Below are 21,570 nucleotides of genomic sequence, written 5' to 3'. Positions count from 1 at the left end.
CGTCTCCACCCATCGAGCGACGGATGAAATATCGACGCACGGTTTTACTATCGAGTCCCACGACCTTGAACGAGGGGCGCAATTCTCGGCGTGGTAAAATGGCATCGCAGGGAGTATGCGCGGGCGCAAGCATCGGGTGGTTCCCCTCGCATCGCTATAGCCGAGTACATCTCGTCCGCCCTTTCCTACCCAACCCTCGCTTAACATATGCCGAGATATCAAGATTCAGTCATCGACAAGTCCGACTATCGATCGGCCATCGATCAATTTACGCCATATATTCGCATTATTCGCCTAGATACGCGCGCTACAATTTTATAGACAAAAAAACATCGGTGATCTCTCGACCATATTTTTTCCCCTTTTCCAACTCGAGATGCTCTCTCGGACGAACGAAGGAAGATGGAACGGAAGAAAGGAAGTTGTAGGATGGAAAAAAAATGGTAGAAAGAGAGGAGATCGCGTGGGAGCGCGCGTGCGCTCGTATCACACGTGTGAGAGAGTGCGTGGGTATGCGCGTTGCTGGGGCGAATCGACTGGGGCGGGTGGTGGAGCGAAAAGGAGACAAGGAGGAAGGGCGCGCGCGGAAGAGAGAGAGAGAGAGATAGAGCGGCGGACAGATACGATCGGGCGCGAAGATTTAGTCAACAACGCGCGACCACCTGTAGTTGTAGCCTTCCAGCCACCCCTGAGAGAACGACCCTTCTCCGCGTCGCGCGTTCCGTCGAGATCCGCCAGCTGCTCCTCTAGTTGGCATCCGGGTCGCGCCAAGCGGACGAGACCGCCTCGTCGATCATCGACGACGATAAATAAACGGGCGGAAACGTAAAGCGGGAGAGCACGGCTACAGCATCGGAGGCTCTCCCTCCGTTCAAGGGCTGCGGCGACGACGACGGAGACGCTGGCGGAGGAAGGAAGCCATCCCAGGATACCTTCCTGATCCCGGAATTTCTCGTAGGAAGCTGTCAGAATTACCACGAAAATGAAGACATCCTCGTTCTCCCTTCGCGTGATGCGCCGGGTGAGTACAAAAGATTCTATCATACATCCGTATTTTCTCTCGCAACAGCCGCCAATGGCTGACCGTCTCATCTCGCCGCTGTCGCCGCCACCTCGCCGAAAGACCAATTTCGAAAGGCGTCTGCGGAGCGAGCTCGGAAATTGTCTCGTTATTTCGAAAATTAATCTCGCGGTTAAAATTAGTCCCTTAAACCGTTGGCTATTATAAGTCAAGGATTACAAGTTATTCCAACTGATATTACATCCTGGGTTTTGATAGAATAGTAGCGCCAAATTTTCCTCTATATTTATTCATGGTAATTTGATGACAGAAACGTGATAAAAATAAATAACTAAACTTGACGACTTAAAGTAAAAAATATTACATAGTCGTATATCAATGACTCTATTATCTTTTGATTATTTTTTAATATAATGTTTTAAATAGCGTCTTAAAAGCGAGTGCTGCTTTTAAACGCATTTTTTAGATTTAATACGTACGCTTTATAGAGGATAGTTATTCTACGAAATTTCATTTTAATCAACGGCTTTTAATTGAACGAGCACAGAAGATCGATGCGACGTACAGTACATTAATATTTATGAATTTCCTTTCGCCTAGTAGTGGCGTCTATCGCAAAATTCAAGCTCTATTGTGGATGCGCTCAAATAAAGATCAAAGTTTACGGAATTTTACGAAAAATTGGATCCACAGAAAGAGAAGCATTTTTTTTTAAATAAGTTGTTGCGATTACGCATGAGAAGTGAACAATCGATAGTACCGAATGAAATCGAGATGTTGCCTTTTGTCGCGAAAGATACATTTGGATAACTCGATCGCTGTCGGAATCGACGATCTTGTAATTCGATCAAGAGTTCTCAGATTTCGATTGTCGAATGCTTTTAATAAAAGCAACATTTATTCAACACTTGCAACAACATTGTCTTTTATCTCGCAAGAAGTGGGATATGTCCGTTCTTAAGAGACGAGAAGAACGTGACTATTAAGCCAACACGAGCAAGACTTTCTATCGCAATGTCGATTCGTCACATCCTTTTCGAATTCGGTAAAGAACAATAAAATCGGGAAGAATCAGCAATCATTTGTTGTTGTTAAATTGCCGTCCTCCATTTGGTCTTTCAAAAATTTTAAGTCTCGTACTAAGAATGACATAATAGTTATTTAAAAAAAAAAAGACAAAAAAGATTAAAAGTGCGAAATTTTAAATCCCCTAGTAAGATATTATGAAGCAAATGCAAGTATTCAACAATTTATGATTCTAATTTTCATAGATATAATTGATTTACATGATCGATTTTTTTCTTATGATACAATTATTATTTGATTAGTTATTATTCGAAAGCTATTTATTACAGTATTTTTTATCAAAAAAGAAAAATTCGTCAAAAAATTATATCTCATGATCAGTACTGCTACACATTGTGCGAATATCACCTCTTGAAAAAATGTAAAATAAAAAATTCTGATTCAAGAATAAAGATACGTAAGACATAAAATAATGAATATTGCATATACTCTTATTATATATTTATATACTTTATAGTCTATATATTTTTTCGAATAAACTCAATTATATTATATTCTAATAATAGGAACGAATATTTATATGATATCTCGTTATTATATGATATATCGATAAATTTGCAATCTTGCAAAAATATCCAACTTCCTTTACTATCATAGAGTTTTTATAACATAGGAATATTCGCATCGCAACGATTCACGCAATATTACGTAAGTGTTGCATACAATAGATTGCGCGATTTTTTAAATAAAAATAAAATTAGAAAACGGCTCGCGCGAATTTCACTTTCGAGCAAAATTTAAAAATGGCAACTCCTCACTCGTGTGATTTTCATGTCAAAGGACGTATAGTCGATAGTCGACTTTTTCTCCGACGTCCAACGGTGGGCGTTTACCAGTCGTCGTGTCACATCGTGGAAAAGCAAGTAGATGTGCGCGAAGGACGACAAGAAAGAAAGAAAGAGAGAAAGAGAGAGAGAGAGAAAGAGAGAGAGAGAGAGAGAAAATTCTCTCTATTCCGATATATATATATTTCCTCCCGTTTCCCAGGCACCCGTAGGGCCGATGGGATTCTTGGGTGGCAAACCGGGACATGACCTTCATGTCGTCTCTAACGATCTCGACAGCTTCGCGACAACAGATGTAGTCCACATCTTCCGCCTCGTTTGAGACTGACGTTTAATTATGTGCGGAAAAATGTAAATATAAAATCTTTCTTTCCATCGTAAAAAAGGTATAAATTATACCTATAATGTCATTTGACTCATTCTTATAATTTTAATGTTATTTATCGCGTGTTACTTCGCTATTTGAAAGACATATTCGATAAGGTATTTTTTTCAGACTTTTTGTTTTATATAGCATAGAATAATTTGTTTTTTTTTTGTTTTATATAGCATAAAAAATTATCTTATAAAGTAATGTCATATGTTATACTATCAAGACATTAATCTGACAAAATAATCTCCTTCCTTCAAATGTAAAATATATATAATAAATAATACTTATAAAATATAAAAAAATATAATATTTTGAAATATAAAATATACGTGCACCTTTATGTTAGAATTATATTTCTCTTGATTTCCCTTCTCATCCATCATTTTTAATCAGTCAAGTATTTCGGAATAATTAATAATAATAAATGATTGCATTATTAATGTATACATTATATAGCAAATGTATTATTTATAGCACGATACAATATAAAATCTTGGCAACCTTTAAATGGAAAAGGTTAGAAAAGGGCGACTGACACATTTGTTAAGCGGCAAGGTTGGCTCTCGTGTTCAGCCAAGTTTCGATGTTAATTTATGGCATACGCTAGGGGCTTCCGCTCTGCAGAGTATATCGCTATAACACGATATTGTCGCCGCATAGTGTTAATATCAATAATGGACAGTAATTGTTCGTGTTACGATCCAAGAGATATCTACCACGGTGACACTACATCGGGCCAAGTTAAAACCGCGAACTCTGCTTCTCTTCGATCGCAATGGCAAATAAGGATGGTTACTTCTCTTGCTACATCGTTAAATATGATGGAGGACACCATTACTCGGATATGAATCCAAGGATAATGTTCAATACTCGACATTATTATGCTCGTTTTATCCTTATACATACATTCATTATCATATGCAAAGTATATGTTGTATCAATTTCTGAACACAATTTCGAATAAATTTTTAGATAAATGTGGATGATACTATTTTTTTCGTGCAATTATTAATAATTTTATTATAATTTCTTTATTTAATTTCTATAATAAAAATTTTATTACTTGAAATATATCATATTTCAAGTTATATATATATATATTTCATTAGGTAATTGAGGAGCTATAATTATAGCTACTCAATTATATATAAATAATTATAGCTTCTCAATTATCTAATAAATTCATTCAATCATACAAATCCAATATTTTCAAAACCAATTGATTGTACAAATTCAATTTTCTCTGCACAATTAAAATAGTTGACATTGAATTATGTTCAGTTTGTTGAATTATTGGCTACGATTTGTCCCAGTGACTATTTTACGAGCGCATTCTGTCGCGACGAGGAAGTTCCGTCTGGAGAATTACTCTCTCATCGTTCATTATTAACAATCGCAGTAGTTTCAAATGTCTTCCTATTCACGGATTACATATAGAGAGAAAGTATTGGACTGGCCTAAAGGACAGGATAACAACCCACCTGTTGCTAGGCCTACAACAAACGCGATATGGCGAATCGCTCGCATTTTGCGACTTGCTATCGGATGCTAATATTTCATGATCGCGTGCATCTGGTCTTAAAAGTATGATTATCATATTTTAATCAATATTTTAATTTTCGGTTAATTTTGTTAACCACGGATATCATCGACGTATTTATTACAGAAATATAAAATTGACTTTCCGAAAATATGAATAGGCGCATTTAAAAAAATTACATTAAATCATATTAATAACAAATATTATAATAACTGTTAAAACAATTACATCAATAACAAATATTATAATGAATAATAATGCCAATAAATGTGTAATCGAATAATATAATAATCTCCCGATAAATAAATCGCGTTTATATGTGATTATGTTTGCACGATCTTCGAAATTGACTTATGGATGATTCAACGAGATACCGTATCGTTTTTTCTCTTACATTTATCCGTATATAACGTATGCTTTTCTATTGTACAGGCGCATCGCGGACCGATGGTCGTGCAGGTATCTTCAAAGTTAAGAAAAAGCTTGGGTTCTTTGCTTAGGCGCCGCTAGATTAGATCTTAAGCCTTAGAAAGCCGTAATTATCGCCGTTCTTATTAGCGTATAAATCATGGTCGTAAAACATTGCAAAATCTTCGTAAGAAAACGTCGTTAAATTCTCGTTACAACCAAAATATTTTGAAAATTATCTTGCAATTAACGTAATCGTTCATCGAATCTGACGCGATTCGATTAATTATATACGTTCGTTATGTCACATTTGCAAAAGGCTTTCGGTAATTCTAGGACATTTCGCATTTATTTGATTTGTCGCGACACGAGAGTCTTGGAAAAATTGCATAAAACGCCCCAGACGAGAACTCGACACGGATCGTAATGCATCTTATTAGCCTAATGCATATCCGTTTACGTTAAATGCGGCGATATAATTAAAAGACCTCGGTGCACGCGGAATAGCCTATATGTAGTGTAATCGCCTCATTCGCGCTAAGTGAATTATATAGAAAAAAGTAGGTAGTGCCAGGGTCGACCTTTGAAGTTATGGATCAGTGTTACTCAACTTCTGCAGTATAAAAGCGTATCTTTTTTCACTTACGTTTTTCTATACGTCGTAAAAAAGACGTAAAAAAATTTAAAATATATCGACTCTCGTTTTAATTATAATAAATTTGAGAAGCACTGAACTATGAGCTTGAGAACTTGATTATTGATTTAGAAAAAAATTTAAAGCTAGAAACGCTCCTTTATTCTGTGACTTTTGGTTAAATTTATATGTGATATTTTATATCTAGCCTGTAGTTTATAGTAATCGCGTATAGCATGAACGATATTTTCGAAGACGCATGAAACTAAGAAAAAATATCCGTAAAAATGGTATTTATATAATCAAAAATTTCAGCATGTTTCGTCGTTATACAGATATTACATACAGAACCGTGCTGTATGATTTGTAATATATTTTTTGTATTTTAATGCGTACACAATATTTAACACTTTACTTATATCTTAAATTAAAGCTTGTTTTTTTCTTTTCTTTTTCAAAAATATGTTACTTTCATTTTATTTATTTTATAAATATCCTATTTTATTTCTATAATTAGATGAGTTCTATTTAAAATTAATCAATAATATCAACTCAATAAATTATTGTAATTTAATAATTATTATAATTTAAAAATACTTTTTACCCGATCTTTAATAATAATTGTTTTTAACAATTATTTTTGGAATACACACATATATTTTCAAATAATACGCACGGTTCTATTTACGGCATCGCTTTCGGATCTATTCTATTTAAAATATTTCTTTAAACTATTTCTCTTTCGAACAGTGGTTTTCAAACTGTACATTTTTCCAAACTTTGTTGTCTAGATATTAATGCGTAATTGAAGTAATTAAAATATTTAAAGCAATTAAATATTATTCTCCAAAAATTTTATTATACATTTTTGTTTTATATTTAAATTTATTTATTTTATTCGTTTATTTTTATTTTATCTAATCCGTTGAACGAAATAAATAAAATAAAAATAAACAAATAGAGTAAATTATGATTAAAAGATATAGGAAAGCATAAGAAAAGCATGATATATGTATATATGCAAAAAATATAAAAGCAAATTACACTTTTTATTTTGAACCAAATACGTTTGAAAAGCACTGACAATTTTAATCGCCTCGCTAAATTATATATCGTAATCAACAGTATATATCGATAGTATATTAAAAAATAATTGTCTCTAATCGTGTCTTTTTCTTTCTTTTGTAGGTAAGTGCATTGCTTAGTGCAAAGCTTTTGCAAACGGTCGGTAAGTCATAGCTCTTTCCTCCTTGAAAGCTTCCCGGATGCTGTGACGTTGTTCGACGAAGAAAGTTCCTCGGTACAAACCGCGTCTGTCGGTACAAACGTGAACCAAACGAGAATCCGCTCGAGTCGTGAACGAGTTACCGACGCGCGCGTCACCCGGTATTTACGTCGGTACTACGCTACTGTCGCACTACTCGCGGACGCACATTCAGGACCGCGACTACTTGCGCCTACTCATCTATATCTATTTATCTATGTAATTTGATTATTTCGATGATTATAGAAATTTTGTACCTCCCTCACGCAATCTTTATTTCTTATTAAACACCAACAGTACTATGATTATTATTTATCAAACAATTCGATGAGGATTGGCAAAAATATATACTCGAAAAAAATATGAATTTGAAAATGAATTATTATTATTAGAAATAAATAATAATTCATTTTCAAATTCATATTTTCTTCGAGTATATATTTTTACATCACAAAAGATCTTTTGTTTTTAATTAACTATCTAATGAAAATGTTCAAAATTTATTATCTGTATAATCGCGTATGCATTTCAAAAATGTATACTTTAAGAATAAAAAAGTAAAAAAATAAAATGTGAAAAAATAATAAAAATCTCGCAATATTAAAAGTACTGACAATAAAAAACAAAGAGATCTTAAGTCGCAATGGCATTTATCGAATAATTCGAAATCGTAGTCAATAAATCAACAATCATGGAAGGAAAATAAAATCATTGACTCACCTGTCGATGATACATCGTCACTGCGTATTTCAGTCGTTGCTCTCTCTGGTCACTGTTTCCTTTCGTCTTTGCTCCATTTTCAGATAATTAAACGACATCCTCGGTTAAAGACACATCGCGCGAACTAATAAAATACACATTGTTGGATTCGACACTCCCGATACTCGTCACAAGCACAATTCACTTTCGACGGTTAAAAAGACGCGAGAAACACGAAGCAAACGCGACTTCGTCGCGGACTCGTGCTACGACTGTACATAATTATTACGAAATATTTAGAAACGGGTTAAGGTAGGAAAGGGGAGAAAAAAGCGGCGCAAAAATTCTTCATAACCAATACAAAAAAGGGAGACTCGAGCGATGTTTTCGTGATTTCCATCACGATAAACGAGTTATATAAAAATTTTTGGGTAGCGAGAATAAAATAAAATACGGAACATGAAACGCGGCGTACTTCACTGATTGTGTTTCCCGCGTGTTGCCATGGTAACAAAATTACCGTGGCGCGAAATTACTATATATAGCGGCAAAACAGTTATTTCGGCGGCTATAAATATAGAAAGACATATTAATCTCTTACCGATCGATCGATATGCAAAAACTATAAACTGTCACTCGAATCGACTTTTTAGACACTCGTTCACCCGCAGAAATCATTTTCGATGGATAAAATGATGCGAGAGATAACGGGCGCTATTCGGATCCATTACGCGACGCGACTGCAACCGTCACGAAAAATTTAGGAAGGTTGGATGGATGAGAAAAAAATAATCGCGTCGCCAAACATTAAAAATAAGAGCGTGTTTCTTCCAGGAAAAATCCAACACAAAAAGCTTTGCGCGATATAAACCGGGACAATTCACTGATTCACTCGCGTTCCGCGAAAGATGAAACTTTCAAATCCCGCCATATGCAATTTTTCGGCAAATAAATCACATCAACGTCGCTTACGAATACGAAAGATTATCAGAAAGATTATCGCGGCTGATAAACGCACTATGATGGTTACCCGTTATTAAATTCGGCACTTCCGATCACTATCGAAAAAAGGGAAAGCGCGGAGAAGCGCGGAAAAGACGCAGCTCGACCAAGCGTCTTATTACGACTGTCATGGCGTGTAACAGTACGAAGGAATTTGGCAGTGTGGAGTGGGGGAAACATGACAGAGTCGCGCGTTCGGGGTCGCAACACATCCTTTGCGACGTAAACAAAGTTCGTATCACGCTTTTAAAATCTCGTTTAAAATAATGATTAAATAAAAATTATTTTATGACGCAGCAAAAATACGCGGCGAGAATTGAAACACGAAACATGAAATATATGTACTTCAGAGCACTAATTGTGCTCTTTACGCGCTGCCATAAAGCGTGATTTACATGATGTTTTTTTACTAGCTTTTTTATTAATGCTAATTTACAACTAGCAACTTAGCAACTAGTAAAAAAGCATCGTGCCTTAAAGTGCTAGTAATCTAGGTTTTTTTTCTTTCTCTCTCTCTCTCTAATTAATATGAAATTAAAATATTTCAATTTTACCAGCTGCTAGAATACGCGGCAAAACATAAAATATATTGATATGATTTGATTACAATGGTTATGAAATATTTAGGAAAAATTGGATGGTTAAGTTAAAGAGAAATGGGGAAACTTGTATATCTAACATAAGATAAGAGCGCATTTTTTCCAGGAAAAACAGAACACAAAAAATTCTGTGAAATATAAACGGCGATAATTCACTCGCGTTTTAATTCATTATTTTACTCGCGAAAATTGAAGCTTTCAAATTTCACCATATGCAATGTCTTGTAGGTAAATTAGATCGCTGTCATTTATCGAATATCAAAAGAAACGCACGTTGTATGATTGCGAACTAATAAATATCTCGAGACAATTCGACACACCCGGTACTCGGTCGCACGTAGAATTGTCAACGGATAAAAAGATGTCACGGACTCGAAACGATTATTAACGATTACCTAAAATTTAGATAGGATTTAGATAAAAGGGGAAAAAATATTCGCCTTTCCGAAAGAAAAAGATAAAATTATTACGGTAGCCTTTGCTAAAGAAAGAGGGAGCGCAAGTATAATAATAAGAGAAAGACGAAGAAAAAGACATTTCCATATTTATGATTGGCTATTTGAACTTACTTAAAAAAAGAGAGATGTGCTAAATATCCCTATTTCTTTTCTTTCGTTTGACTCCCTTACAATCTACGCTTCTGTACACGAGTGCGAACGCACCTTTTCCAGGAAATAATGGGTATAAAAGTTCTCGGAATCTACAGGAAGATAAGAAAGCGAGGCTCGAATGACGTTTTCCACACGCTTTATGTCAGTAAAATAACAAAGAATATAAAATATATGATAAAAAGTATTTTAGTAAAAAAAGATGCAACATATATGAACACAAATGTCAAGATATTTTATTAATGATGTTCCGTGGTCGTGATGGCATGAAATTATTACTATACATGACGGCAAGTGTGATATAATATTTCGACACTGTTTTAATATTAAGAGACACATGTAGCAATTAAAAACTAATCGGTACATTAATTCTAAGTACTAACAATAAGACTATAAAATTTATAAATTTTTTAATGATATAATAATGTTATTTAAAGTAGTTTAATTAAAAAATATTATATTTGTAAACATTAACATAAGCATTATATTTGTTGAATTAAATATATAATTTAAAAAACACAAGAAAATATACAAGAAATTTAATTCGACATTGGAATTGTGAGAAAATTGAAATAATTAAGAAAAAATTTAAATGAAAAAGAAAGAAAGCATGTTTTTCAAATATTCTCGTTAAGAATTCATTCTCTAAATTTTATAAATATAAGAGGATACAGATAATGTTATACGAAAAAATGTAAACTTAGTCAATTTCCAAAAGTTATATACGCAGTTTAATTGATAAAACAAAATTTCACATTTGAAATTCAATAAATTTAAAAGCTTAATTTCTTTACTATAACTTAATTTTATATTCGTAATATTAATTATTAATTTCTTTTTACACAAATTATCAATATTTATACTATATACAAATTTCGCGCCGTTAAACGTGGTTTATTAACTTATGATATTTTTTACTAGCTAGTTTTTTATGAGCAAATTTTTATTGGCTAACATGTTAGTGCGCTACGGACTAGTAAAGTTGAGATATTTTAATTTGATCAACATGCCACAATTAGAGCAAAAGAAACTAGTTTACTAGCATTTTAAAGTACAAATAATGCTTTTTTATAAGTAAATTAGCATCTTAATAGTTAAAAAAAAGCATCGTGTAAATCACACTTTACGATAGCATGTAAAATGTCACAATTAGTGCTTTAAACATTTCACGTTTCGTGTTTTAATTCCTATCACGTATTCTTGCGCTTATCATAAAATAATTCTTATTAACTATTGTTTCGAACGAGACACTTTAAAAGCGTGGTACGAGCTTTGTTTACGTATTTTTTTACGTCGCAAGGGATTTTTTGTGTGCGTGACGTAGCACGCGTCACGCCACCGTGTTTCCCCCCACTCCGCGCCTGTCAAATTCCTTCGCATCAGTCGTATCAAGGCGCACGGTGGGGTCGCGCCTTTTCCGCGCTTCTCGTATTTTTTTACTCGTCGATTGTGAATGTCGGAATTGTGAGTGCCGAATTTAATAACGAGTGACCGTCACATTGCGTTTATCAGTTCGCGTAATCATAATGATCTTCGTAAGTGACATTGACGTGATTTACCGAGCATTGCACATGGCGGGATTCGAAAGTTTTATCTTTCGCGGAACGCGAGTGAGTTTATATCGCGTGGAGCTTTTTGCACTGGATTTTTCCCGGAAGAAACACACTCTTATTTTAGACGCGGTTCGCTATTTTTTCTCACTCATTTAATTCTTTCTAAATTTTCCATAACTGTTGCAGTCGGATCGCATTAACGCGGATCCGAATAATTCCCGTTATTTCTCGCATAATTTTATTAATCGAAAATGATTTTGAACGAGTGTCTAAAATGTCGATGCAACTGACTTATATTTTTGCGCATCGATTGATCCGCAAAAAAGATTAATGTGTCTTTTGATATATTTATAGCAATACCAGAATTATTTTTGCCGCTGTATATAATAATAATCCCGCGCCAAGTTACCATGGAAACATGAAGGTAATCGGTGAAGTACGCCGCGTTTCATATTCCGTATTTTAATTCGTTTAATTCGTTACACTCGCTGTATGTCTAAAAATAATTTTTATTTAACTGACTTTCGTTTATCGTGAAAACTGTTGAAAATTACGAAAGCATCGCTCGAGTCTTATATTTGTTACGAGAAATTTTTGCGCCGTCTTTTCCTGGAAGAGTTGCATCGTGACGCGTTTTTCCTCACCGTACTTACCCTAAGCCTTTTCTAAATCCTTCGTAATAATTACAGTCGCGTTATATATGCGGAATCGCATGCCTCGTGTTTCTCATATTATTTTATCCGTCGAAAGTGAATTTTACGTGTGAATAAGTATCGGGAGTACCGAATTAAACAACGGGTGAATCTGGATACCTCCGATTTATAAAATTAGAATTGTAACGCGTTTCTCAATCTGCGTAAATGACGTTGAATTAATTTACCGACTTGTCATATTGCGAAAGTTTCAGTTTTGCGAAAAGCGAGTGACTTATTGTTGGGAAACTGTTAAATTAGTGAAGTACATTACACACAAACGTACAATGTGCAAGTGGATATATACAGACAAAAAGTCGCAAAATTATCTGAAGCAAAAAGGGCCAGGAGCAGAAAGGAACGAAGTGATAACCAGATGCAAGTGGAAGACATTCAAAGGTGATAAATCGATAAAATCAATTATTAGATACAAATATTAATTATAATTTCTAAATACGATAATAATATTATAACAAGTCATGTTGGATGATTATTTTAGTTTTAATTATTTCTGTTATTCATTAATTGTAATTATTGATTACATTATTTATACTAGTTACAATTAACCATATTGTTAGTTAACCAATTAATACAATCTTAATGCAATCTTAACTTTAATCATATGATATGGCAATATATATATATATATATATATATATATATATATATATATATATCTTTGCTTCTTACATTTTCTTTCTGAAATTTTTATTTTTTAACTAGTAATAATCTATAAAAATTAAATTACTATAATAATAATCCAATATTTTATAACAAAATTAATGATTCACATAAATTTTGAAGATGACGCGTGAGAAGCGAAAAGAATTAATATCTCTTTAAATTATAAATTATAAATTGACATGCGGACAAAAAGACTGCTCAAAAATAATCAAGATATAAATCCGTGATAACTCGAAAGCGAATTATAATTAATTATTATTAATTAATATAACGCATTATTTTAAACTGAATACTCTTTGAAAAACACTGACGATTTTAATCATTTCGTTAAATTATATACATAATTGACGGCGTGCACCGATAGTGAAAAAAATCTCCGGTTTCTAACGCGTGGTCCTTTCTTTCTTTTGCAGGTAAGTGCGTTGCATATCGTAAAGCTTTCGCATACCGTCGGTAAGTCATGGCTTTTTCCTCTTTGGAAGCTTCCCTTTCCTCCTGTCGCCGTTTTGTCAAAAAAGCTCCTCGCGTCAGTCGGTAATATTCGCTCGCGAGTCGTGAACGGGTTACCGACGCGCTCGCGTCACCTGGTATATATGTCGGTATTATGTTAATGTCGTACTACTCAGGACCACACTCGCCTGTCTCGTCTATGCTTGTCTATCTGTGTACTATCTGAAATCGCTCTCTTCGGTGTCCTTAGAAATGTTCGTTCATGTCTCGCGCAACTTGCCTCTTTGCTATTTCTCGTTTAAGCACCACATCAGGTGGGTATGTGACACCTTCATTCTCTTTAAAAGCTTACACACCGATCCCGCGATGCGATTATGTATTATGCATATTGCTGGACTGTTGACGTATCGATGAGTTGGACTATGGATTGGTAATGACATTTCGTTAAAATTACATATCGCGACCTCGACCTTTAAACAACCTTGATATTCGACGAGATGATATTTGACGAAATTACATTATTTTTACCTGCTAATTGTATCAAGTATTGCGTCAAGTAATTATTTGATAATGATGTTAGGGACTTTTTTGTAGATATAACGTCGCGTTTAATTAGATATTACGTCATTATTATTAATCTATTTAAATCGTTATCATTATTTTTATCGCCGTTATCGTTGTTATTATCGTCGTTGCTCCAATCATTATTATTGACACAATATTTAAAATAGACATGATCTGTTGATAAATATTGAGCGTATATTTAAAGCCGAGTAAGTAGTGAGACACGTATAAAATCAGACTTGCGTCTGTCTAATATAATGCTATACTACTTTTCTATATAAGAACGATCAAACCATCTTTTGCCGTACTCAGATTTTTATATAGATTACAATTTCAATTTGCGATAAAAATAAGAGTTATTACATGCAATCTGCTAATTTTTACAAACATTTTTATATACATAAAATATCACTTTTATATATTATCATAAAAAAATTTAAATCCTCTTAAGTTTTACTTTTTTTTTAGAATAGATGCATGATTAATTTAAACGTTATTAATATATATTATATGTAAATCGAATTATATATATTAAACGAGTAAATGAGTAAATTGAATTATATATATTAAATGATTAATTGAATTATATATATTAAATTGAGTTATAAATTCCTTAAATATATTCTTAAATTTTTATATTAATTTATAAAATATTATTTATGAAAAAATAGTTGTATCAATAAAATCAATAATATTTAAATGCCGCAATAAATATGATAAATGTTACGAATTTTTGTTGCAAACAAAAATTAAAGAGTGAAAGAAAATTTTAAACATATCAAAAGCGAAACTAGAAACGCAAGTCGCAGTTTTCAATCTTTTAGCATTCTCGATAATTCGAATAATATCAGATTTATACATTATACTATATTATTATTATTATTATTATATTATTATTATTATTATTATTATTATTATTATTATTATTTACTCTATACTATTATTATTATTATTATTATTATTATTATTATTATTATTTGTATGTTACTGATAATGTGGGTATGTGTGGTAATCGCGACTAAAGGAGACACTTTATACAGACGCCGGCATCAGTATAAAATGTCTCTTTGTCTGTCAACACTGATTTTACAAAGCGAGGAACGAACAGGGAAAAAGCTTGATAACGAGCAGTTTACGTTGCAATGAGAGACAAAGCAAGCTGTGAGAAGCGAAATGTCAAGAGCGCGATACGTCTCTTCTCGCGCGTTCGCAGAATTTTCTCAACCGCCGAGTTTCGAGGCTTTACGATGACGACATTTATCGTAAAATGGTTTTGCAAGAACGCTCGATAGACGAGAGACGGGGCAAATCTATCGTTCGGAACGATAAATAGAAGCGAGGAGGGACTCTGGCAAGTAATTTACGTAATGCGTGCCACGATAGCTCGTTTGACACCTGCCGATACTTAACAATGGAAAATTCACAAAAGCCCGTAGCAACTCCTCGGAACTTTACCTCGCTTTGCCTCGCACATAAAGCACATTGTGTTTTGTTCGGCGTTTTTAAATTTTTGTTGAACAATCGTCTCCTTCTCATTCGCTTTCCCGTTCGCCTTCATCAGCTGTTGTTCGTGTCTGTTTATTATTTGCGCGATGCATTGTTACGTTGCAAGATGAAATTTTTGCTGAATAGAATTTTATATAAATCTATTCAAATTCCTGTACAACTTAAAAATAAAAGATTATTTTGCGATAAAAAGAGCACAGTTCGGGGGAGCTGAAATGGAAGATCGAAAAATGAACGAAAGATCCATTATGATATAAAAAGAGTTTCATTATGAGTGTATCACGCATACAATAATTAGAAAAATAATTTTAAATACATAAAAAATTGTAGAAAGAAAGAAAGAAAATTAGAAATATTAGTAATAAATAAATGTTCAAATATCACGAAGAATATCTTTTTATTATCAATACATCAAAGAAGTAGATCTCGAGATAAAATCAAAGTGAAAAAAGAGATTTGTATATAAATATTACATGTATAAGAGAGAATAGTGACATAAATTTCTTTTACTTTCAGAAAAAAAATTAAAGGAAGAGTTTCATAAATGTATCCAGTCATATAATGATTTTATCTTATATCTTTTATGTGAAAGAAAAAAACTAAAAAAAATGCACATTCTAATATATGACACGTACATGATTTAAAGGGTATCTTTGTCTTATGAATAAAATGCTACCAATATTTCCAGCTAAGTATTTATATCACTATTTTACTCCCGCACGTCGAGAGATTAGAAAATGGATCTTAAAGCGCGAAGGAAGGTCCGAGCAGGGGATAAAGATGCGGGACTCCTCCCGTCGTCGAGCATCGAAAAATGAAAGAATATGCCGAGGGAAACGGCGGAAGACGAAGGAAGGAAAGGACCATCGTGTGGCGGGCGGGCGGGCGGGGGGAGGGGGGGCGCGGGTGCGGGTGCGGGTGCGTGGACCTGCGCGCGAGCGACCGCCTGGAATTCGCAGCATTGGCTGCGCGAGGGCGCGTGGCGGATCGAGGGTGTCAGTCACAGGCCATCTGCTCAGCAACGAGCACGTAAGTTCGCACGGTAATTCGACTGGCCTCCGTCATCGGCCCGCGGAATAATGACTCGCCGCGATCGCGCCGATTAATTTTTACGATCCCGATCATCTTCGCTTTCGCGACACACACATATATACACATATGCACACACGCACATGCACATTCTCTCCACGTATACACAAGCTGAAAATTTCGCCGGCGGCATCTGTGATCTCCTCAAAAATGGCGGGTATCGTGCACAAGTTACATCGCGCGTCGATCCCTTTGGTCCCGCGAGAGGACGATTCGTGGGAGGACGATTCGCTAAAGCCCTTGCGAGTGCTCTTAGATGTCACCGATAGCTCGTTTTCGCCGGACGAGCCGATCGTTGCATTGACATTTTCGTCGAGTGGTCAGTGAGTTGTCTCGTGAGGAGCCCCTTTCCTATCTTCCCTTTTGACATTCGCTCTTTCTCCTTTAATGTGCTTGCGCTATCGTGCATCTTTTCGCTCTGATTGTTCCTGGGAATGGACATCTAAGAGATAACGTATATATATCATTTTCGACCAACAACTTTCTCATACATAATTTGCCCAGACTTTGCATCATTCTTTCCATCAATGGTTTCTAAATACTATGCGCTGCTCGCAATTTTCTTTTTCTCAGCTATCTTTTTAGCGTAGAGAATTAATCTTGATTGTTGAAGATCAGGCAGCTAAAATGCATCTTTCTTTGAGAATACATTTTGTTATCAATTAAATGTATTTCGAAATTACACACACACACACATTTTGTGTAATATTTTTTATGGAATCTAATGAAATGCTATTCACATGATGCAAGTGCATAATTTTGCATTCATCTATTTTAGCAGGTGTTCCTTGATAACACGAATTTTGTGATAGAGATATTTGAGAAAGCGTTCACGACACACGTTATAACCGATGATTGCTGATGTTAAATACTCAGAATATAAAAATGCCGTCGCGATTTGCCATGCATGAACAAGACACACCCGCAGAATTTGCATTTGTATGATGCAGCGTGGAATAGTGGCCGGTCAAATATAGACAAGTTTAGTTTGATGTTTTCATATAAGACTTTTATGAGAAAAATTCTATTTATGATCCTCTTACGTTGCTCACATATAGCTAAATCTCAAATTTTCGAGAAAGAATTTATCAAAGTATATTTTTTTAAAATAAATATGTAATAAATCATTCTTTTTACAAAATTTTATGAAAATATATTAAAAATGAAAAAAATATATATATGAGCAGACAAATGAACAAAAAATGCAATCAACATTTTTTTTGTGTTATATTATTTCTATCAATCGCACTGACGTGTTAAAACAGTGTGCGTCATTCAGATTTTTAATAAATCAATTTTATTATATATTATGTAACTACAATTCTCTAAATAATTATAAGGTCAATCATTATTCTGAATGTAAGATAATCGATAAGAAGATATGGCATACGATATATATCTACTTCATATTATATCTTACGTAAGATCATATAATTTCTCTTGAAAAAGAAACGTATATTTTAATATTATTAAAATTCCTACGTTTTACACTCTGATTTCGTCTTAAAAATATTGTCAGTATAATGAGATTTCTTTCAAAGGAAAGAATCTGAAAGATTTAACAAGCAAAAGCTCTGATTCGTGCTTTTTTGTTTATTTAAAAGCTAGAACGATATCAATACATTGGAACGTTTTCCAGCATAAATTTTACAGATATTAATATCACGAAAATGAAAAGTGGTTACATTATCGTAATTGGAACTTGTTATATTTTATTGCAAGTGGGTACTCAAAAGCAACATCGCGTAAAATATAAATGTATAAAAATTACAAAAATCTCGAGAACTATGCGAAATATGGGACTTTGAAATCGACTTTTAAACTTTCATGTCGATAAAGAGCGTTCAACGAATTTACATTGCATGTATGTCGCATGCGGCAACGATAATTGCATAAATTATACGCAACCCTGTATTTCGCGGGAAAATTTTAGAGATGAATGGCAAATAACGAGAGATTCCAATTATCATCTATTATTATAATTACTAAATTATTTGACAAGTAAAAACCAGATTTTTTTATACGAGATGAATTAAATTTTTCAAATCACTGTATTTTTGGTGAAATCAAAATATTTGGAATTTCATTATTAAATAAATTTATTAATAAAAATTACTATTAATAAAAATATTAATAAAAAAATAAAAAGTATATAAATGATTATATAATAATTCTGCATATAATAATTCAATTATATATTACAATCCAATATTTTAATGATAATTTAATTATAATTGCATCGTATCCATGGAACATTTTTTTGTCTTTACAATTTCAAATCTGTTTTTTTAAAAAAACTTTTGTTTATTCAAAAAACATTGTACTTTATAATTGAGCAAGAATTCTATATTATTCGAGATCGTTGAGCAAGAATTCTTTATTATTCGAGATCGACGAGCAGTTTATAAATGATTGGACATTCTTTTACATTTTTCGCAATATATTGATCCCGTCGAGATTTTATTGTCCTCTTTTGTTTTTTAACAGAATATATCATCTTTTGCTTGTATGTCTCGATAAATGATATATCATTTTTTGTATTATTTTTTGCAATTCATTGATGCCATCGAAATTCCATTGTTCTCTTTAGTTTTTTAATTGATGTATTGTGTAATTTTTTGCTTGTGTCTCGATAATATCATTCTGAGCCCTACTTGCGCGGGAGTAATTCGACGTGAAGGCGATAATATGAATATTGTTACAGTTCAATTAATCAACATATAACACTTGATGTCGGCGTGAAGTGAATGATAAATTTTTACATTCACCGTTCTCCATCCGTCGTGCGAATAAATGGCGAAATAATGATCGGGGAAAAAAGCCGCGCGTTGACAGATTATCGTTTCACAAAGGGCAAATAAAAGCATAGAATTTCTACGCTTTCTAGAAACTAACTGGCAAATGGAAACTGATAAATGGCAAAATTCTGCTTTCTGCCATCGCGGATTTGAAGCCCGCAGTTTCACTCAATTTTCGATCGATCTCGCAAATATTCGCATGTATTCGTGGAAAGCTTATCAGTGTTTTACACGTGTTGTGTGGAATATACATGTATTAAGTGGATATCGCGAATTGATTCAAAAATATTTGGAATTTTTTTAATAAACGATAGATATGTATATTTCGAATTTAATAAAAATCAATACCTATTTATTAATGAATATGATTTTCGTTTAAATGGCGGTTGATACTAACGTTCTCAACTTATTTTATTTTTCCGCTGATAATTAATATTAATGCAATATTTAATATATATATACATAAACGAATGTTATACATATGCACGTGTCTAAAAAATTTTGCTTGATTTCTGAGTAATATTAATTTTTTAAAATATTTGCAATTTTTTAAAATATTATGTGAATTATTACATCATACAATATATTGTTATTTCAACTTATATATTGTTATTTCACTTATTTACATACATCACATGACATACTAAAATTTAATAAATTTAAATAGTTCTCGTGATTTTCAATCTAATTTGGAATAAAAGAAATAATAAAAGAATATTATCATAATATTAGAGTGTAATTATATTATAAGTGTAAGCGCCAGTGAACGGTCAATGGCAGAAACGTTTTGCGGCCAACTCTTGTGCAGTTCGATATCGTAAGTAGGACGTGAACCTGGATAATTGTGCGCGCGCATTCGTGTGCGTTATATACGTACACGTATTTTCGTACATTCGAACGCGAATCTTCATTTTCGTACATTCAATCATCAATAAAAAGCGGCATGTCGCGTCTCTAATCTCAAAGTTGAATTGTAATCAGCTGATTAGCAACGTCATGTATCGTCGAATATATCGTCTAATAATAAATGTCAAGATAATTTATTAGCGGCAACAGGTGCAAATTTAACATGTAGTAAACTTCCGATATGTGTCCTATCTGTCTGTCCATTGGGAAAAAATTTACTTGTCCGAGGCTGTGTTATTGATATAGATCCTCGTTGAAAATTGTCCATTTATTAATCTTCTTAAAATATTATCGGTTTATTTATAGAATAATTATGTTTATAATAACTGTGTCATCAATTTTTATTAAATGAATAATTGCACAATTGAACAATGACAAAAGAATTACATTATTTGTACATATTTTATTTTATTGTACATATTATTATTGTATAAAATGTTTTGATTTCTAAATCAGTATTTTCAGAGATTTTCAATATTTAAATAAATTATATACACACACACACACATATATATATATATATATATATATATATATATATATATACATAAAATTGTATCTCGACATGGAAAGATACAGATGTTCGAAAAATATGTATCAAATCGTATCGCGATGCCTGATGCCTGTGGGCAAGGACAGATGTAGCCTATAGGAGGTTAGGTTTAGATACAGAGGTCGGAGGTCAGAGATCGGAGGTCGGAGGACGCGGAATGATGGTCGGAGAACGCTAGGAAAATTGGGAGGAGGGGGTGAAGTGGGAAGAAGGGGGCTGCAGCCTGGGAATGATCAATACTACTCGTATACGCCAAGTTCCCGCGAGAGTACCAAAGATGAGTGGAAGAGCACGAGAAATTGAACGTTTTCGATTTGCAAGAATGACAATGAAGCTCCTTCACAATGGGGAGACATATAAAACGATTCCTCGTCCATTTATGTTCGACATTCTCGTATCGTGTTACGGTAGCGATACTTTCAGATTTGAAAATACTTGGTAGGATTTCTCTGTGTCCCATCTCTTTTTTTACTACAAGAGCTACCTAATTCCATTTAGGAAAATTTATATACATATTTGCGCACATCACACGATAATTGATGGAATTCAATTATGTTTGAAGTTCCAGTTTCCACGAATCCGCGCGCATCAGAAACCCACGGATACGCTCCGTTCAGCTTGTTACTCTGCTCTCTCTTTCTCTGAATTTTATCTCGACGTTCATCCATCATCCGCTGTCCCGTTAGCTTTAAACAGTGAAATCTTATAAGCTTTATCTTTCAAATTTAATTTTTAATTTAATTTTATTTTATTAGA

The 21,570-nt window shown here is 33.5% G+C and overlaps 1 protein-coding gene across 3 annotated transcripts in view; it reads left to right on the top strand.

The window, feature by feature from the left end:
- Nucleotides 1–572: 572 nt before the first annotated feature.
- Nucleotides 573–21,570, top strand: part of LOC105251772 (neo-calmodulin) — a 44,039-nt gene continuing 23,041 nt past the window's right edge. For 2 of the 3 annotated variants that reach the window (XM_011258778.3, XM_011258777.3), the window contains exon 1: nt 16,458–16,497. Coding sequence is in view for 1 of the 3 variants with exons in the window: in XM_011258779.3 (XP_011257081.1) it covers nt 983–1,021 (39 nt within the window). In the remaining 2 variants the exon portion in view is untranslated. Of the gene's footprint in view, nt 1,022–16,457; nt 16,498–21,570 lie in introns of those variants that run through there. The other variant, XM_011258779.3, reaches the window with a different exon arrangement.

The sequence above is a fragment of the Camponotus floridanus genome, unplaced genomic scaffold, assembly GCF_003227725.1.
Source record: "Camponotus floridanus strain SB8 unplaced genomic scaffold, Cflo_v7.5 scaffold4, whole genome shotgun sequence".
NCBI classification, from domain to species: domain Eukaryota; kingdom Metazoa; phylum Arthropoda; class Insecta; order Hymenoptera; family Formicidae; genus Camponotus; species Camponotus floridanus.
This window is presented reverse-complemented; position numbering and strand designations above follow the sequence as displayed.